Source organism: Carcharodon carcharias, chromosome 12 (genome assembly GCF_017639515.1).
Source record: "Carcharodon carcharias isolate sCarCar2 chromosome 12, sCarCar2.pri, whole genome shotgun sequence".
In the NCBI taxonomy this organism is placed as follows: Eukaryota; Metazoa; Chordata; class Chondrichthyes; order Lamniformes; family Lamnidae; genus Carcharodon; species Carcharodon carcharias.
This window is the reverse complement of record NC_054478.1, coordinates 58,378,268-58,394,923: the sequence shown is the minus strand read 5'-3', so window position 1 is coordinate 58,394,923 and position 16,656 is coordinate 58,378,268. Positions and strand designations below refer to the sequence as shown.

The 16,656-nt window shown below is 43.1% G+C and overlaps 1 protein-coding gene across 2 annotated transcripts in view; it reads right to left on the bottom strand.

Annotated features, from left to right (window-relative positions):
* LOC121284853 (bile salt export pump-like) overlaps positions 1-16,656 on the bottom strand; it is a 68,900-nt gene that overhangs the window by 37,762 nt on the left and 14,482 nt on the right. For both annotated transcript variants that reach the window (XM_041200673.1, XM_041200674.1), the window contains exons 4-10: positions 12,160-12,273; positions 11,951-12,061; positions 9,287-9,412; positions 6,399-6,602; positions 5,269-5,439; positions 4,536-4,737; positions 4,319-4,394 (exon numbers count right to left, since the gene is read on the bottom strand). In XM_041200673.1, the coding sequence (XP_041056607.1) occupies positions 4,319-4,394; positions 4,536-4,737; positions 5,269-5,439; positions 6,399-6,602; positions 9,287-9,412; positions 11,951-12,061; positions 12,160-12,273 (1,004 nt within the window). The remainder of the gene's footprint in view (positions 1-4,318; positions 4,395-4,535; positions 4,738-5,268; positions 5,440-6,398; positions 6,603-9,286; positions 9,413-11,950; positions 12,062-12,159; positions 12,274-16,656) is intronic.

The window sequence follows — 16,656 nt, the reverse complement described above, 5'->3', positions numbered from 1 at the left end:
AATAAAGCAGAAAATGCTGGATATACTCAGCAGGTCAAGCAATGAGAGGGAAGCAGAGTTAACATTTCTTCAAACTGAAACATTAGGCTGGATTGTCATCTTTGAGTGGGTAGTGGGAGTTGGGAAATTTCCTGGCTTGGCACACCCGTTTTGGGAGAAAGTGCCAGCAACGCTGGGATTTTCATTGCGTAGTGTGGGGATTGGGTGGGCTGTTGGGTGATGTGGGTGTGGGCTGCAGTCAGGCTAAGCAACCCTGGAAAGAGTTCGGAGACAGCCACAGGAGCTGCTGGGTGCCATGGCGGGCTGTGGGAAAGGCCCACCTTGGTGCTGTAGGGCTTTGTCCCAGTTATTATTAAACAGTGGAACCCTTTAGCCCTCACCACTCACACCCGTTCACCCCTCCCCCCACATTCCCCATGCCCTAGCCATGTCCCTCCACTCACTCCCCATGGCCCCTCATACCCCAATGCCAAACTATACCCGCACCCCCTGTGGCCCCTATCATGAAATCCATTGATCTTTGTGTCCCTTGGTGCTAAATTAGCTGTCTGTGGAGATCGTAACATTTAAGGTACAGAATATTCAAATGCTTGTTAGATTAGTTCCTGCCTAGTAACAAGGGTAGGACTCTCTGGCAGTGTTTTGATAGGCCACCAGATCAGTTCAAGAATCAGTGATCAACAGTTGTCAGTCAGTCAGTTTTGGGGGAGTCAGCCAGAAGTGTCACAGACACAGTAATAGGAATAGGTCCTGTTAAGTATACTAAAAGAAGGAAGATAAGAAATGGGGTCCAAATTAAAGAAAGAGCTGCAGTTATTGTGGGCTTCTGGGACAGAAGTACCTCTTCAGAGCAGTGGTGTTCTGCTTGGCATAGCCAAAGAGCTGAAATTGTGCTTTTGAGATAGTGTTTGAGTGTATTCAGGAATCTAGGGAAAAGGAATCTTGGAAGGCGAGATTGAAACACTTTGAGGTGAGCCATTGTTAAAGCAATCCTGGTGGGAGTGACTTTTGGAGAGAATTCCAAAGTGAGATCTTTGAAGGTGAAGCTGGAAATTCAATGTGAGACAGAGTTTCAAAGAGATTGTTTGACTTGGTGGTGACTGACATCTGGGTGTGTTTTTGAGAAATCCATGGACTCTGTCTTGGTTGCATCCATCAATTACTCTGAAGTGTGGTGTGTTTAACTACAGTTCATCTGTTAATTCACACATACCTCACACTTACCCTGAATGTTAGAGGATAAGATACAAATTGTGAATTGTTTTATCTTTCTGAACTTATTGTTGTTAGGTAGTACAGGGCTTGAGTATTGCTGAAAAAACAGACAGGTTGAAGCTTTTTGTCTTGTACTCATCAGGACACTTCACAAGAATACCAATATAAGGGGAAAACAACAATTTATATTGTATGTGAAGACAGTGCTGATTAGTTGGCAAATGGACTCTGATTGGTAGAGGCATTGCCATGGAGAATGCACCACTAATGGTGAATGACAGTTAACTGCCAAGCATTGTTTGAAATTTAAACCATGCATCCTGACCCTGATTGGTCAAGGCATTGCCCTGAGGCATGAGTTATATATCACATTACTCAAATTCTGCTCAAACCAGTTTTGAATAAGTTTTCCACATACAAAGTGAAGGATTTCTTCATATTCCTTACAAGACTTGCATATCAATTGCAATGCTTGTCCATGTGCTCATTAAACATAGCTAGCCTATTCACCAATGTTCTACTTATGAATCCATAGATATTTCTGCTGCATCATTATATCATAGCAATCTAGACCTGCCACCATTGCGTGAATCAGTATTCAATGAACTTATGATCTCAGCAACTCGCACAGCTGAGTTCAGTACTAATGATACTACATATGCCCAAATAAAAGGTGTTGCCATGGGGTCCCCTCTAGGCCCAGCTCTCGCAAACATCTTTGTTGGGTTCCATCAGAAATGCGTTTTTGGTGGAATGGCACCTAACCTCCTACCCCTCGCCCACTTCTGGTATTTGGATGATATGCTATATTTAAATCTACAGCACGTAATAATTCCCTTACATGTCTTAATGGGTTCCATCCTACGCTCAGACTCACCTTTGAAATGGAGCAGTCAAATGAACTTCCCTTCCTTGACATACTAGTTGAGAAATCTGCCGGGAAGTTCTCTACCACGGTTTACCGCAAGCCTACCTTCACTGATCAATATACACATTGGGATTCTGACAGTTCCTCGCGCTATAAAGTTGTTCTTATCAGCAACCTTGTAAAAAGGGCCTGAGCCATTTGCTCACCATGCAAGTTTGATGCTGAAGTAGGGCGCATCAAAAGCATCCTGCAGAATAATGGCTACTCTGATCAGATCATTTCATGCTGTATATCACGCAAACTCATGAACGAGCCTAAGGCCATTACTCTTGGCCCTAAAAAATGCCCAGTCTACCTCAGATTACCCGGAAGAGCAAAGTCTCTCAAAAATTTGAGCAACAGGTGAAGCTAGCTGCTTCACGCTGCTACTATGCAGTAGCAACATGAGTGATATTCGCCACTAACAGGATGCTGCCATCAAGCCAAAAAGATGTTCTGCCTTTCGCACAAATGAGTAATGTGGCAAATGGATTTCAGTGCCAGTGTGATGCTAGCTATGTAGGTCGTACATCCCAAACACTGGTGGATATCATATCACAGTATCCCCCAGCCACTGTCTGCAATGGGCAAGACCATACCCAACCAGCCCATGTTTGCAAAACTCAAAACACAGTGTCCAACATTCAATATGATTCTGCAATTGGACAACGTTTGCTAAATAGCCCTCAGTGTACTAAGAATTACCTTGACAGCCAATTTAAGATTGTCAGTCAGGCTTACAGTGTGGTACATTTACATGCACTGGAAGCTATATATATTAATACACAGGGCCTTGATTTTTGCAGAGATAATGTACACATAGTGCACCTGTTTCAGCTAAACAAAGTGAATGACAGTCATTCCTCAGGTCAAAACCTTGACCAGTCAGGTCGAGCTGCCTGATTTAAATTTCAAACAATGCTTGGCAGTTAACTGTCAGTCACCATCAGTGGTGCATTCTCCATGGCAATGCTTCTACCAATCAGATTCCACTTGCCAACCAATCAGCACTGTCTTCACATACAGTATAAATTGCTGTTTTGCCCTTATATTGGTATTCTTGTGACATGTCCTGGTGAGTGCAAGACAAAAACCTTTGACATGACTATTTTTCAGCAATACTCTTTTCTGAGCATGTACAGTAAAGTTTGTTTTTGTTTGCTCAAAACCTGTGGAACCTTGTGCCTTTATTCCAAAAGCAGGTGTCTTGAATCTCAACTTCTATCTATTTTAAACACAACATTATTGGTCCTAACTGAATCTCCCCAAACGTCTTAGGGTCAGGCCAAGAATCATAACATTGCTCATACCCCCATGCCAAGCTTTCCCCGACCACCCCCATGGCCCCTCATACCCTCCATGCCATGATATGGCCCTCACCACCCCCCATGACCCCTCATATACTTCATGCCAAACTTTAACCCCTCCTTACCCATTCCAGTGGACCGTCATATGCCTCCGGCTCATGCCAAGCTATGGCACTTTGTGTTAGAAAAGCCTGTAGTGAAAGTTATTTTTAAGAAAGTGGAAATTTATGAATGACATTTTTAAACACGTTATTGTCACTTTAGGGTTGATTGGTTCTATACAGTAGGTGAATGGGCATTGAAGTGCCATGGCTTGGCATGGGGATATGAATGTTGGGTGTAGGTGGAGGCGTAGCTTGGCATGGAGGGTATGAGGGGCTGTGGGGATGGTTGGGGGGCATAGCTCAGCATGGAGGGTATGAGAAGCCATGGGGCTGGGTGGGGGTATAGATTACCGGGGGGTCCTGGGTAAGAGCTTTTGAACTTACCTTTGAAGAGTTTTCCACATCTAGACTATGTGTCGCACCACCTCAGAGTCCTTTAAAAGCTGACCTAATCTCAGCCCACACTGTTAAACAGCGCTATTAAAAACAGGAAACTCCAGAAACTGGGTCGGGAGTCTCGAAATTGGGTCCCTGCCGCCATTATCACCCCTCCACAGAGTCTTCCCAGCTCATGAAAATCCAGCCTATTAACTCTGTTTTTCTAAAGATACTATCTCATCTGCTGAGTATTTCCAGTATTTTTTTTTTGTTTTTATTTCAGTTTTCTTGCACCTGCAGTATTTTGCATTAGAGGGAAACCTTTGTTGGGACAGTGAGATGGCCGTAGGTGTCAACTACTCAGCTTGTCATGAAGGATTCTACTGCAGTATATTTTTGCTTCTTACTGTAAACTTGCTCGATAGCTCCCTCTTCTGAAAGCCTGTTGGTTTTCAATTGTTGGTTCTTCAAGCGGGCGATTTGCTGCCACGAAGAAATGAGTAAACTTAGAAAGTAACCAAAAATATTTCCGTCGTTTGTTATAAAGTTACTCAATGAGCATTTTGTTTTTAACAGAGTAAATAAAGTTATTGCTTCACAAAAAGAGGAGTTAAAGTTTCTTACTTTGCCTTGATTTATCATTGAGAGCCTTATCTCCCTGGCTTTGCAGAGTTACCAAAGTAAAATAAACCCCTTTTCTTTCAAGTAGTTCTGCATGTTTTCCCCGTTCTACAGCTCTTCCATGCTCAAAACCAATGATCACATCAGCATTTCTTACTGTGGATAAACGATGAGCGATAGAGATTGTTGTTCGACCCAACCGAACCTTTGCACAAAAATAATTTCAACATGCTTTCAGAAATTCTGAACTTAGTCTCTTTAAAAATGATAATGATGTATAATTACTTCATTAACCAAACTATATAGGACAACAGATAGCTGGTAAAACAATAATTCAATATAACAAAAAGAATAATAGCAACAACAATAATCCTTTATATAGTGCCTTTAAAGTTGAAAAATATCCAAAGCGCTTTTCAAAAGGTGTAAAGACATCATCAAGCCAATGAGCAAATAAGGAAGCAGGGTCATCAAAAACTTATAAAAGAGATAGGCTTACAGGGAGAGCAGGGGATAGAGAGGCAGACAGGTTTTGGGAGAAAAATCATGGAAGTGGGGCCTATAGGCAGATGAAGGCACAACCACGAAAGATAGGATAAAGACAGGGGAGTGTGCTGAGGAGGGATGCAGTAAAGGCCGGCATACAAGACTGGAGAACCCGGGGAGGTTGTTAAGCTGAAGGAAATTTCAGGGGACATATCTGCCAGTTTTCTGTAACCTTGTAATAAAAGCACACCTTGTCCAGTGCATTTTGAACAGTTGCTTCACTCTCGTTGTCTAGTGCTGAAGTTGCCATGTCCAGCAACAGAATTTTGGGGTTTCTCACAAGAGCTCGAGCAATGGCAATACGTTGCTTTTGTCCTCCACTTATTTGACTTCCACCTTCGCCTACAAGAGTATTAAATTTCTGAAAGAAAATGAATGTGAATGAGCAAGTAGACCCTATATTTGGAAGAATACAAATATACAAAATATTCAGCAAAAATGAAATTTAAATAAAACAGGTATTTGTTTTCAGAGCATGGCACACCATTCAAATATTCTGTGACTGCAAAAGTATCTTGGCTATTACCAAAAATATATAAACGACCTGATACAAGGAATAATATACTATCCTTAACAAAGTATTTCATGGTGTTTAATAAAAAGAGTAATTCACATAGTTTTAAAAGATTGTCAGTATATTTTTCTTTCGTTTCTATATTATAGAACAAGTATAGCAGTCTAATAATAGCACTGATTTTCAGGATATTTGCAAAAATAATCTAATGTGTCCCTCTTATGTTGGAGATTAGTACAACATCATATAGGTGCAGTGATAATATCCTGGGGCGGAGTTTTACACCGGTGGGATTTTACGGACCCGCCGCAGTCAATGGTCTTTTGAATGACTCGATGCATTTTACAATCCCGTCCCCGCCATGACGGGATCATTAAAATTCCACCCCTGCAGATCTAATTTATGAAAGAGCAACACTGAAAGTCTTTCAATGCAAGAAGGACAGTTGTTTGGTGATCCTGTTAAATAAAGATTTTATTTCTATGTGCCATTTTTATCTTAGGTTATTATCTTCATTAGAGCATTTGGGTGGAATTTTATGGCCAGTAGCGCCGGAGGTGGAGTCGTAAAATGCGGCGAGCTGTTCAAAAGTCCATTGATTTCGGCGGGGCAGGGAAGTCCCGCTGGTGGGAGGGACCATAAAATTTGATTATTTCAATCTGTACTTGTTCTGTACAATTCTGAACTAAAGAGTTTAATTAAGCTAACATTAATTATATTGTCTGGGAGCCTGTTCCATTGAGCCACTACACTAATTGGATAATACCTACTCTTGCCACATGTGAAGAGTAATTTTTAGATGATACCTCTGGCAGATCCATAATGAAGTTGTATGCATTAGCTTCCTTGGCTGCTCTGACAATCTGGTCCTTTGTCAAACCATCACAACCATAGCGAATATTCTCTTCGATGGTGGTGGCAAACAAGACGGGCTCCTGTTCAACAACTCCAATCAAAGAACGTAGCCATTGGACGTTCAGAGAGCGGATATCGTGGCCATCCAGAGTGACCTGCAAGAGCAGGTCAAATTTATAACAACACAATATATATGAGGTATTCTATATTAAACAAGTTAATTTAATATAATCTGTTCGTTATTTCAAATATGATCTATAAATATTAATATTGTTTTTAAGAAATAAATAAAAATATCTACTTTATGGAATGTGAGATGATCTAAATTGAATCTCAAACATGAATGCTGTTCTAGATATTCATTTTGCCTAATAGGTGCACAATATACTTTGGCAAGAAAAAATCCAAACTAATTTAAGATCCCTTTTCTCTCCCCACTGGCCAATTAATGGCCAGCCAGCATGAATCATGCACTGAAACTCAGCGCTGCCTGGGTGGGTGGGGGGGGGGGGCGGCATGAATGTCAGCGCATGCGCGCAGGTGCGCTCACAGAACATTCCCTGAATGCACAGAACTGCCTCAGACAGCTGAAGATTTTCCACATTAAAAGTAAAGTTTTTATAAATGAGAACATGTCCCCTGACTGTGTAACGTGAGCAGAGACATGTTGCAAATGAGTTCTGAAAACTTTTATTTTATTTTTAATTAACATTGGAAACCTAATCCTGCCTGTGGATGAGGTTTCCTCATAAATGCAAAGGCTGCTTGGCCTATTCACCCGCCCGCCAAACGTAAGGTTGGATGAGCAGGGAAAAATTCTATTTAATTAATTGGTTAATGGGCTTAACAACCCTCTTAATTGTCGGCGGGCACACTGCTGACTCCGCACACATCCAATGACTGAAAAATCTCGTGAGTGCGCGAGGACATCGGGATGCTTACCTGACCTCAACGTGTGCTATTTCACGCTCGTGTGTGTCAGGCACGCGCCCGCATGCCAAGGTGAAAATTCAGCCCTAACTGTCTATTGCTTTGTACAAAGAAATAACTTGCATTTACTGCAGCACCATTTCCATCTTCAGGATATTGCAAAGTACTTCATAGCTAATGCATTACTTTTGTGGTTACTGTAGTTAATAAGGTAAACAATTTGTGCATAATGAGATAAATGACCAGCTGCTTTTGTTTTATTTTGGTGCTGTTGGTTCAGAGATGATTGTTGGTCAGGACACCAGGAAACTCTCTGCTCTTTTTTTGCAAAAGATATCATGGAATGTTTTACATCTACCTGAGCAGGCAGATATTATACCCAATCATTAGCCTGGAATCTGTGCTCAATTCTGTACAGCTAAGGAACACCTACACATCTTTATGAGGCTTTTACTTCTTGACTTCATGGGAAGAATTTTCCTGTTGGCGAGCGGGAGCGGAGCCCGCTCACTGATGTGTAAAATGGCGCGCGGTGACGTCGGACGGGCGTCCCAATGTCACCAATCGCCATTTAGATTTTCAGTTCAGCGGGTGGGCAGCCAATTCGGCTGCACACCCGCTGAACTGTCAAAGGCCTATTAGGGCCATTTAAAACCTAATTCATTCAATTCAATGAGCTGCCCATCCAACCTTAAGATTCATGTTTCTCATGAAATCTCATTCACAGGTGGGATGAGATTTCATGAAGTGCTTTAAAATCTAATAAAAATTTCTAACTTTTTTTCTTTGACATGTCCCAGCTCACGTGATAGTGTCACATGAGGGGGTATGTTTTAAAAGTGTTAAAAATCTTTATTTAAAAGTTTAGTATTGAAACAAACCTCCCTGAGGCACAGAGGTGCCTCAGGGTGTTCTCTGCGTGCAAAAGAGCACAGGGAACGTTTCAGGAAATCCTGCCCCCACCTGCCTGCATAGGGAGCACTCAGCCTTAATTGGTCGGCCCATGTAAAATGGCGGCCTGTCCCCGATCGGAGGTGCCGATCGGGATTACGCCTGCCCCCACACAACCCCCCCCAACGAGGGGAAATTTCTGGCCACGTTTCAATAAGTGAAAACATCTCAATTGGAAAGGGGAGAGGTTTCTTATGAGTATTTCTGATAATTTGTAATTGGTGTTCATCCTATTAAAGGTAAGATGAATGCAAATGTGAAATATGCTTTTCACGCTGCATTGTTATAAGGTTCAACTACCCTTAGTTACCTTGGTTAGCCGAGGAGGTCATTCAACTGTTTTCCAGCACATAATTGCTATGTAAGATTCATGGATTGGCTAAGCTATCTTCTTGCATTGTGTTTAAGCCAACTTTCATTTGGCCTCTTTCCATTGGTACCAAATAATTGCTCCCTTTCTCTTATATGGGCCAATAAAACCTCTTCTGAAGAGTCTAAAAACTCAGAGGCTTTTTGCCTTGCAGCATACCCTCAAGCAAGCCATTTTGATCTCAGTTAGTTGCTATTAGTTCTTATATTGCTTGTCAGGGAGCTTGACCTATGACGACAAACCCAATGCCGGAAACTGTAATATGGCCACAGTAGATTTACAACTGTGGCTGGAAGCACTGCATTGCCACATCTCCAGTGAGAAATCGACCAGAGTAAAGTCAAAACCAGGGACTTTAACAACAAATTAATAACCTGAGGTTTTTAAATGCATTCTGAATATTGCAGGTATGAATAAAAAGTGAGATTCTACAGCTGAGAGAGTAATGGTTTATGCTGCAAACTATAATATTCCAAATGACTATGACGGTAAGTTATACAAAAAGTTTATCCATATAATTAAAGGCAGGCAATCATACAAACCCTTAAATATTTATTTATTATTTTTGAAAACAATTTGAAAGCATACCATTCCATGTTTAGGATCATAGAACCTCTGAATGAGCTGTACTGTTGTGCTTTTACCAGACCCACTTGGTCCAACAAAGGCTGTTGTTTCACTTGCTTTAATCACCATATTGAGCCGGTCAAGAATCTGGTATAAAGGCAAGTTATAAACCACGTGAGTAAAGTAAGTTAATCATTGATGTATACACCAGCAAACAGTAGATCTGTAGTGGTGATGTCTTTAAATATTCATTTATTTTTAATTTAGTTAAGGAGCAACACGGTAATTAACACATCCATAATGCTGTGGGAAGGTGCGGTCTGAAAGCCATTGAATCTTTTGGTTGGCATGCGGGGGCTGGCCCAACATGCCGATGTGTAAATGACGTGCGATGATATCAGGCGTGCATCCTGATGTCGTCGTGTGTCATTTCGACATTTTGTTCAGCGGGCACATGCCAGAGAAAGCTGCACACCTGCCGAACTGTCAAAGGCCGATTAAGGCCATTAAAAAAGTAATTAAATTTGTTAAGAACGCGGCCCGTCCAACCTTAAGGCTGGTGGGCGGGCGAAGATCCGAAGCGGCCTTCGCGTTTTTCAGGAAATCTCATCCATGGGCGGGATGAGGTTTCCTGAAGGTTTTATAAAATAAATAAATAAGTTTTCCAGACTTCACAAACATGTCCCAGCTCAGGGATGGGTTTGAAAAAAATGTTCCATGAACTGAGACATCATAAAGTTGGAGATCTTCAAGTCTCTTTACCCCGTAATATCCCCCTACATCAGTGAGTGGGGCAGCAGCAGCACCTGCCTAATATGGGTCTAACTTTCTCAGAGTGTATAATTGTCCTAAAAGCAGGGGATTCATGCACATTGCTGGATACTGTTTCTATGGAACCGTGCATCCATGGCTTGGACAAATCTACCAAAAAGATTTTTAAAATGCTGACATAATTCCAAATTTAAAAAAAGGGTCAAAGGCAGAACCAGGTAACTATAGATTTATTAACTTAGCCATTAATAATAGGCAAGATACTAAAAGCAGTTCATAAGGATTCTTGTTTCAGATTAATAAATTATGGAGGACCGAGGTTCATGTTTACAAATCATGTAAGAGCAGAACTAGATTGGCTGTTAGGCGATTCTTCTTTTCCCAGAGAAGAGCAGACCTATGAAACACTAAATACCAATTCACTGTATTCAGAGCTAGAGTTGTTTCTGGCTAAGACAGAGTTCACCTTGTAAAAGAGGTGGGTATCCAAAGACATAATATTGGTGTTTGTGATATCAGAGAGTCAAAACGACATGGATTAGTTTGATTGCCTGTTAAGGCTGCAGAGGAAGTATCCCGGACTCTCTTCGCCAATGCCCTGAGATTTTGTCTGGTTTTTCACCACTCCTAGGAGATCACATGACTCTGGATGGGGAGTATCTATATTGTGATACATTTGGCATCACAACAATATGGGGCAGGCTAGATGGGGCTTTTTTAGTCTGTCATTTTCATCTTATCAAACAAAACCCACTTTTAGTACATTATTAGCATATAACCAGCAAAATGTGCTAAACATGACTTTTTTTGATCCTTTTAATGCAATAATGGTGTAATAATGTCATAAATTCTGAAGATAGCTTTCAGGACCAACGTGCTATAAGTATTTTTTTATCCATGTATAGGATGTGGACTTCACTGGTTAGGCCAGCATTTATCGCCCATCCCTAACTGCCCTTGAGAAGGTGATGGTGAGCTGCCTTCTTGAACTGCTGCAGTCCCTGTGGTGTAGGTACACCCACAGTGCTGTTAGGGAGGGAGTTCCAGGACTCTGACCCAGTGACAGTGAAGGAACGGTGATATATTTCCAAGTCAGGATGGAAAGTGACTTAGAAGGGAACTTCAAGGTTGTGGTGTTCTCATGTATCTGCTGCCCTTGTTCTTCTAGATGGTAATGGTCATGGATTTGGAAGGTGTTGCTTAAGGACTCTTGGTGAGTTTCTGCAGTGCATTTTGTAGGTGGTACATGCTGCTGCCACTGTTCTTCAGTAGTGGAGGGAGTGATTGTTTGTGGAAGGGATGCCAATCAAGCGGGCTGCTTTGTCTTGGATGGCGTCGAGTTTCTTGAGTGTTGTTGGAGCTGCACTCATCCAGGCAACTGGAGAGTATTCTGTTACACTCCTGACTAGTGTCTTGTAGAAGGTGGGTGGGCTTTGGGGAGTCAGGAGATGAGTTACTTGCTGCAGGACCCCTAGTCTCTGACCTGCTCTTGAAGCCACAGTATTTATATGGCTAGTCCAATTCTGTTTCTGGTCAATGGTTACCCCCAGGATGTTGATAGTGGGGGATTCAGAGAAGGTAATGCCATTGAATGTCAAGTACTAATGGTTAGTCTCACTCTTGTTGGAGATGGTCATAGCCTGGCACTTGTGTGGTGCAAATGTTTCTTGCCACTTGTCAGCCCAAGCCTGGATATTGTTCAGGTCTTGCTGCATTTGGACATGAACTGCTTCAGTATCCGAGGAGTCGTGAATGGTGCTGAATATTGTGCAATGTTTACAGTTTTACTTAATATCACATATATTAAATACTTTGACCCTTTGCATTGGCAATTATTTCACTATGACTTGAAGCATATGTCATCTGTATTGTTTTTTAATAAACAAAAACATGTTTCAGAAAGCATTTGAATACCTTAACATCTGGCCTGGAGGGATAATTGAAGGTTACATTATGGAATTCAATATCGCCTTTTACTTTATTCAATTTGTATCCTTCTTCTGACATGCAGTCAATCTCAGGCTCCTAAGATGAATAAGAAGAGTTAATTTATTACCCTAGCTTGCTGAGTTCACACTATTTTAATCTGAATTAAAGACCTGAATAAAAATACTTCAACTCACTCGGTCTATAGTTGCAAATATATTTGTGGCAGCGGCACGGCCAGAGGCAAATGTCTCCAAACAAGGTGAAGCCTGACCAAGATTGATAGCAGCTACTAGTACTCCCAGGAACACCTAAAATAAAATAAAACATTTACAGCTCACTCTAAATCTAACCTTGGTGCATGAATATTTATGAAATAGGGAAATAATAACTTGTAGTGAAAAATTACTTCCAAATATCCTATAAATGATGAGACTGCACTAATCCACATTTTCTGGAGGAGAAGTTTGTGTAGCGCCAGAACCGGCATGAAACGGACACCACAGATAAAATGCGCACCAGAGCATGCTGGACTGAGACTCGCTGCAAAGTGATCCTCAGGCCTCACTTCCACAAAAGGCCAATCAGGCCTTCAGTTAGGGCCTTAAGAAAGTTGGTCAGCTCCAATGTTTAACCAGCATGTAGATAATGCTTAGCAGGGGGAAAGGAGGTGAGCAGGGCTGGCAGCAGCCTATAATACTTTAGTGGAGCCAAGAGGGACAATCTTTCTGCACCACAGAATAAGAAGGTTACTTTCTGACTTGTGGGGAGCCTCCAGCAGTCTCTTGAAGGAATGTTAGTTAAGCCACTGTAAACCAGAAAAACTGAATGGAGCACAAACAGTATATGATCCGCCAAGTTGATGTTGAGTTTGGAGAGGGGTCCTAAATGGTGCTTGCACACTGATTTGCATAATCAGTTCCTGGTCAATGGTAGCCCCCAGGATGTTGATAGTGGGGGAATTCAGAGATAGTAATGCCATTGAATGTCAAGTGGTAATGGTTAGACTGTCTCTTGTTGGAGATGGTTATAGCCTGGCACTTGTGTGGTACAAATGTTACTTGACACTTGTCAGCCCAAGCCTGGATATTGTCCAGGTCTTGCTGCATTTTGACATGGTCTGCTTCAGTATCCGAGGAGTCGTGAATGGTGCTGTACATTGTGCAATGTTTACAGTTTTACTTAATATCCTATATATTAAGCACTTTGACCCTTTGCATTGGCAATTGTTTCACAATGGCTCAGAGCATATGTCACCTGTATTGTTTTTTAATAAACAAAAGCAAAAGGGGTCCTAAATGATGTTTGCATACTGATTTGCATAATCAGGGTGCCTAATGCTTTTTTCAGGCAAGCACCCTGGACACCTGGAAGTTGCCAGAATGCTTTGAGGGAGCGGTGTGACAGATCACAGCCTGATATTGGAGTAACTCACTTAAGATTGAATGATTCTTGAGGCAGAAACACTTATGGAGTCAATTACACTACCAGAATATCATGATATGTGTCCTGTATTTATCTAAGTAAATATGAAACAATATTTAAACTACATATTAAAAGTTATCTATGAAAAGTTAAAGCAGCTGATCTGCAGAGCTGATTACACAACGTCCAACATATGGAGAAGAATTTTCTCCCCATTGGGTGGGCCGGTTGGTAGTGGCTGGGGGTGGCGCGGAGCCGATTGCTGCTCGTAATTGGCTCCGGGCCGCCATTTTAAGTGGGCGGGCCAATTAAGGCCCGCCCAATGTGAAACGCGGCTCCTGAGGACAGCGGGAGTGGGTGGGCGGTGGCGGAACTGCAATGATCACTGGGTCCAGTGGCAACCCCGGCAGTCTGTTTAAAGAATGCTCAGGCAGCCTTGCAAAGGTTGTCAACTATGGCCGGCAGAAGAGCTCCCCAGAGCGCTGCTGGTGAGCATCCAGGCAGGAGGGCAGGTCAGCAGGGCACTGTGCCCCTCACTTCTTGGGTGAGTGCCTTCCTGCCCTCCTCAAGGAGGTGGCAGCATGGCCTGAGATCCTGATTCCAAGGGACGGGAGGAGGAGACCCCTCCACATAACTAAACGTGTCTGGGAGGAGGTGGTAAAGATTGTGAGTTCCAACGACATGGTGCTGTGCACCTGGGTTCAGTGCCACAAGTGTTTCAATGACATCTTGCACTCGGGAAGAGTGAGTACCGTGTTGGCATGGATCATTTAACACAGCAGTTAGGCTCCCCCCCACTCCCCCCATCTCCCCCTGCCCCCCTCCCCCGCCCATGCCCCCCCCCGCCTCCCCCACTCCTTTTCCCCACTTGGCCCCCCCAATGCCAGGGCCAGTGAGGGGGGAGCACCTAGACCTAACACCCAAAAACTTAAGGCACCTTAAGCACACCACGGGCTTCTCACTGGTGGTTCTATGTTGCCCCGCTATTGGTTGATTATAATTTGATATGCAGCTCAACACCTTTGAATTAAGTCTCTTTTCTGCTTTATTTGTTACGTTCATTAAATGCTTCATTTGTGAACATGTCTCAGGGTGATCCCTTACTTCTGCAGGTGTACTGGTATCCATGATGTTATGAGTGACTTGTTTGTCATTGAGTTTTATTGACAACGCACACAGTTAATGTTCCTAACCAGGCAGATGTTGCTTTGAGGTATCAAGTATGGAGCCTGCAGCCCTGGCATGTGTTGGAGGTCCATCTGAGGTGGGATAGCTGAAGAAGCATGGATTAAAACCTCCCAGGTTTCTCTGCCTCTCTGGAGGTTGCCCAGGTCAACATCTATCCCCTCAGTATTTTCCTGTACATGCTCATCCTTGGACTCTCTATTGGACTCATTGTGCGCAGCCGGAGCAACTGCACCTACATCTTCTTCCTCCATTGTGTTCCCCCTTTCCAGTGCCAGATTGTGGAGAGCGCAGCATGCAACCACCATCAGCGACACATGATCTGGGGGGTATTGGAGTGTGCCCCCTGAACGGTTTAAGCATCGGAAGCGCATCTTGAGAAAACCGATGGTTCTCTCTACCACAGCCCTTGTGGAGGCATGGCTCCTATTGTACTGCTGCTCAAAGAACAAAGAACAAAGAAAAGTACAGGCCCTTCGGCCCTCCAAGTCTGCGCTGATCATATTGCCTGTCAAACGAAAACATTTTGCACTTCCGGGGTCCGTATCCCTCTATTCCCATCTTATTCGTGTATTTGTCAAGCTACCTCTTAAACACCACTATTGTACCTGCTTCCACCACCTCCTCTGGTAGCAAATTCCAGACACTCACTACCCTCTGCATAAATAACTTGTCCTGCACATCTCCTCTAAAGTTTTCTCCTCTCACTTTAAATCTATGTCCCCTAGTATTTGACTCTACCACCCTGGGAAATCTTCTGACAACCTACTCTGTCCATGCCACTCAATTTTGTAAACTTCTATCAAGTCGCCCATCAATCTCCGTCGCTCTAGTGAGAACAATCTGAGTTTCTCCAACCTCTCCTCATAGCTAATAACCTCCAGACCAGGCAGCATCCTGGTAAACCTCCTCTGCACCCTCTCCAACGCCTCTATATCCTTCTGGTAATGTGGCGACCAGAATTGCACACAAGATTCCAAGTGTGGCCTAACCAAGGTTCTATACAGCTGCAGCATGACTTCCCAGCTTTTATACTCAATACCCCTGCTGATGAAGGCAAGCATGCCATTTGCCTTCCTGACCACCTTATCCACCTGCGTTGCCACTTTCAGTGACCTGTGGACCTGTACACCCAGATCCCTCTGCCCGTTGATGCACTTAAGGATTCTGCCATTTACTGTATAATTCCTACCTGTATTAGACTTTCCAAAATGTATTACCTCGCATTTGTTCGGGTTAAACTCCATCTGTCATTTCTCTGCCCAAGTCTCCAACTGATCTATACCCCATTGTATCCTTTGACTATCCTCTTCACTATTTGCAACTCCTCCAACCTTAGTCTCATCTGCAAACTTACTAATTAGCCCAGTTACATTTTCCCCCAAATCATTTGCATATACTACAAACAGCAAAGGTCCCAGCACTGATCCCTGTGGAATACCACTAGTCACAGCTCTCCATTCAGAAAAGCACCCTTCCACTGCTACCCTCTGTCTTCTATGACCAAGCCAATTCTGTATCCATCTTGCCATTTAACCTCTGATCCTGTGCGACTTTACCTTCTGTACCAGTCTGTCATGAGGGACATTTTCAAAGGCCTTACAGAAATCCATATAGATAACATCCTCTGCCCTTCCATCATCAATCAACTTTGTCACTTCCTCGAAAAACTCGATCAAGTTAGTGAGATATGACCTCCCCTTCACAAAACCATGCTGCCTCTCACTAATACGCCCATTTGCTTCCAAATGGTAGTAAATCCTGTCACGAAGAATCTTCTCCCATAATTTCCCTACCACAGATGCTTGGCCTCTGTTCTTGGATGGCAGAGGGGCATTGAAAGTCATGAGCCACCTTTTGAGGGGATAGTCCTTGTCACCCAGCAACCATCCATCCAGTCGGGCTGGAGCACTGACCAACCTCGCCACCTGGGAGTGTCTGAGGATGTATGCGTCATGGGAGCTGCCTGGGTACCTTGCACAGACCTGCAGAATCTGCATCCTGTGATCACACATTATCTGCATGTTCATGGAGTGGAAGCCCTTCCTGTTGACAAAGGCACCAGGCTCACACACTGGCACCTT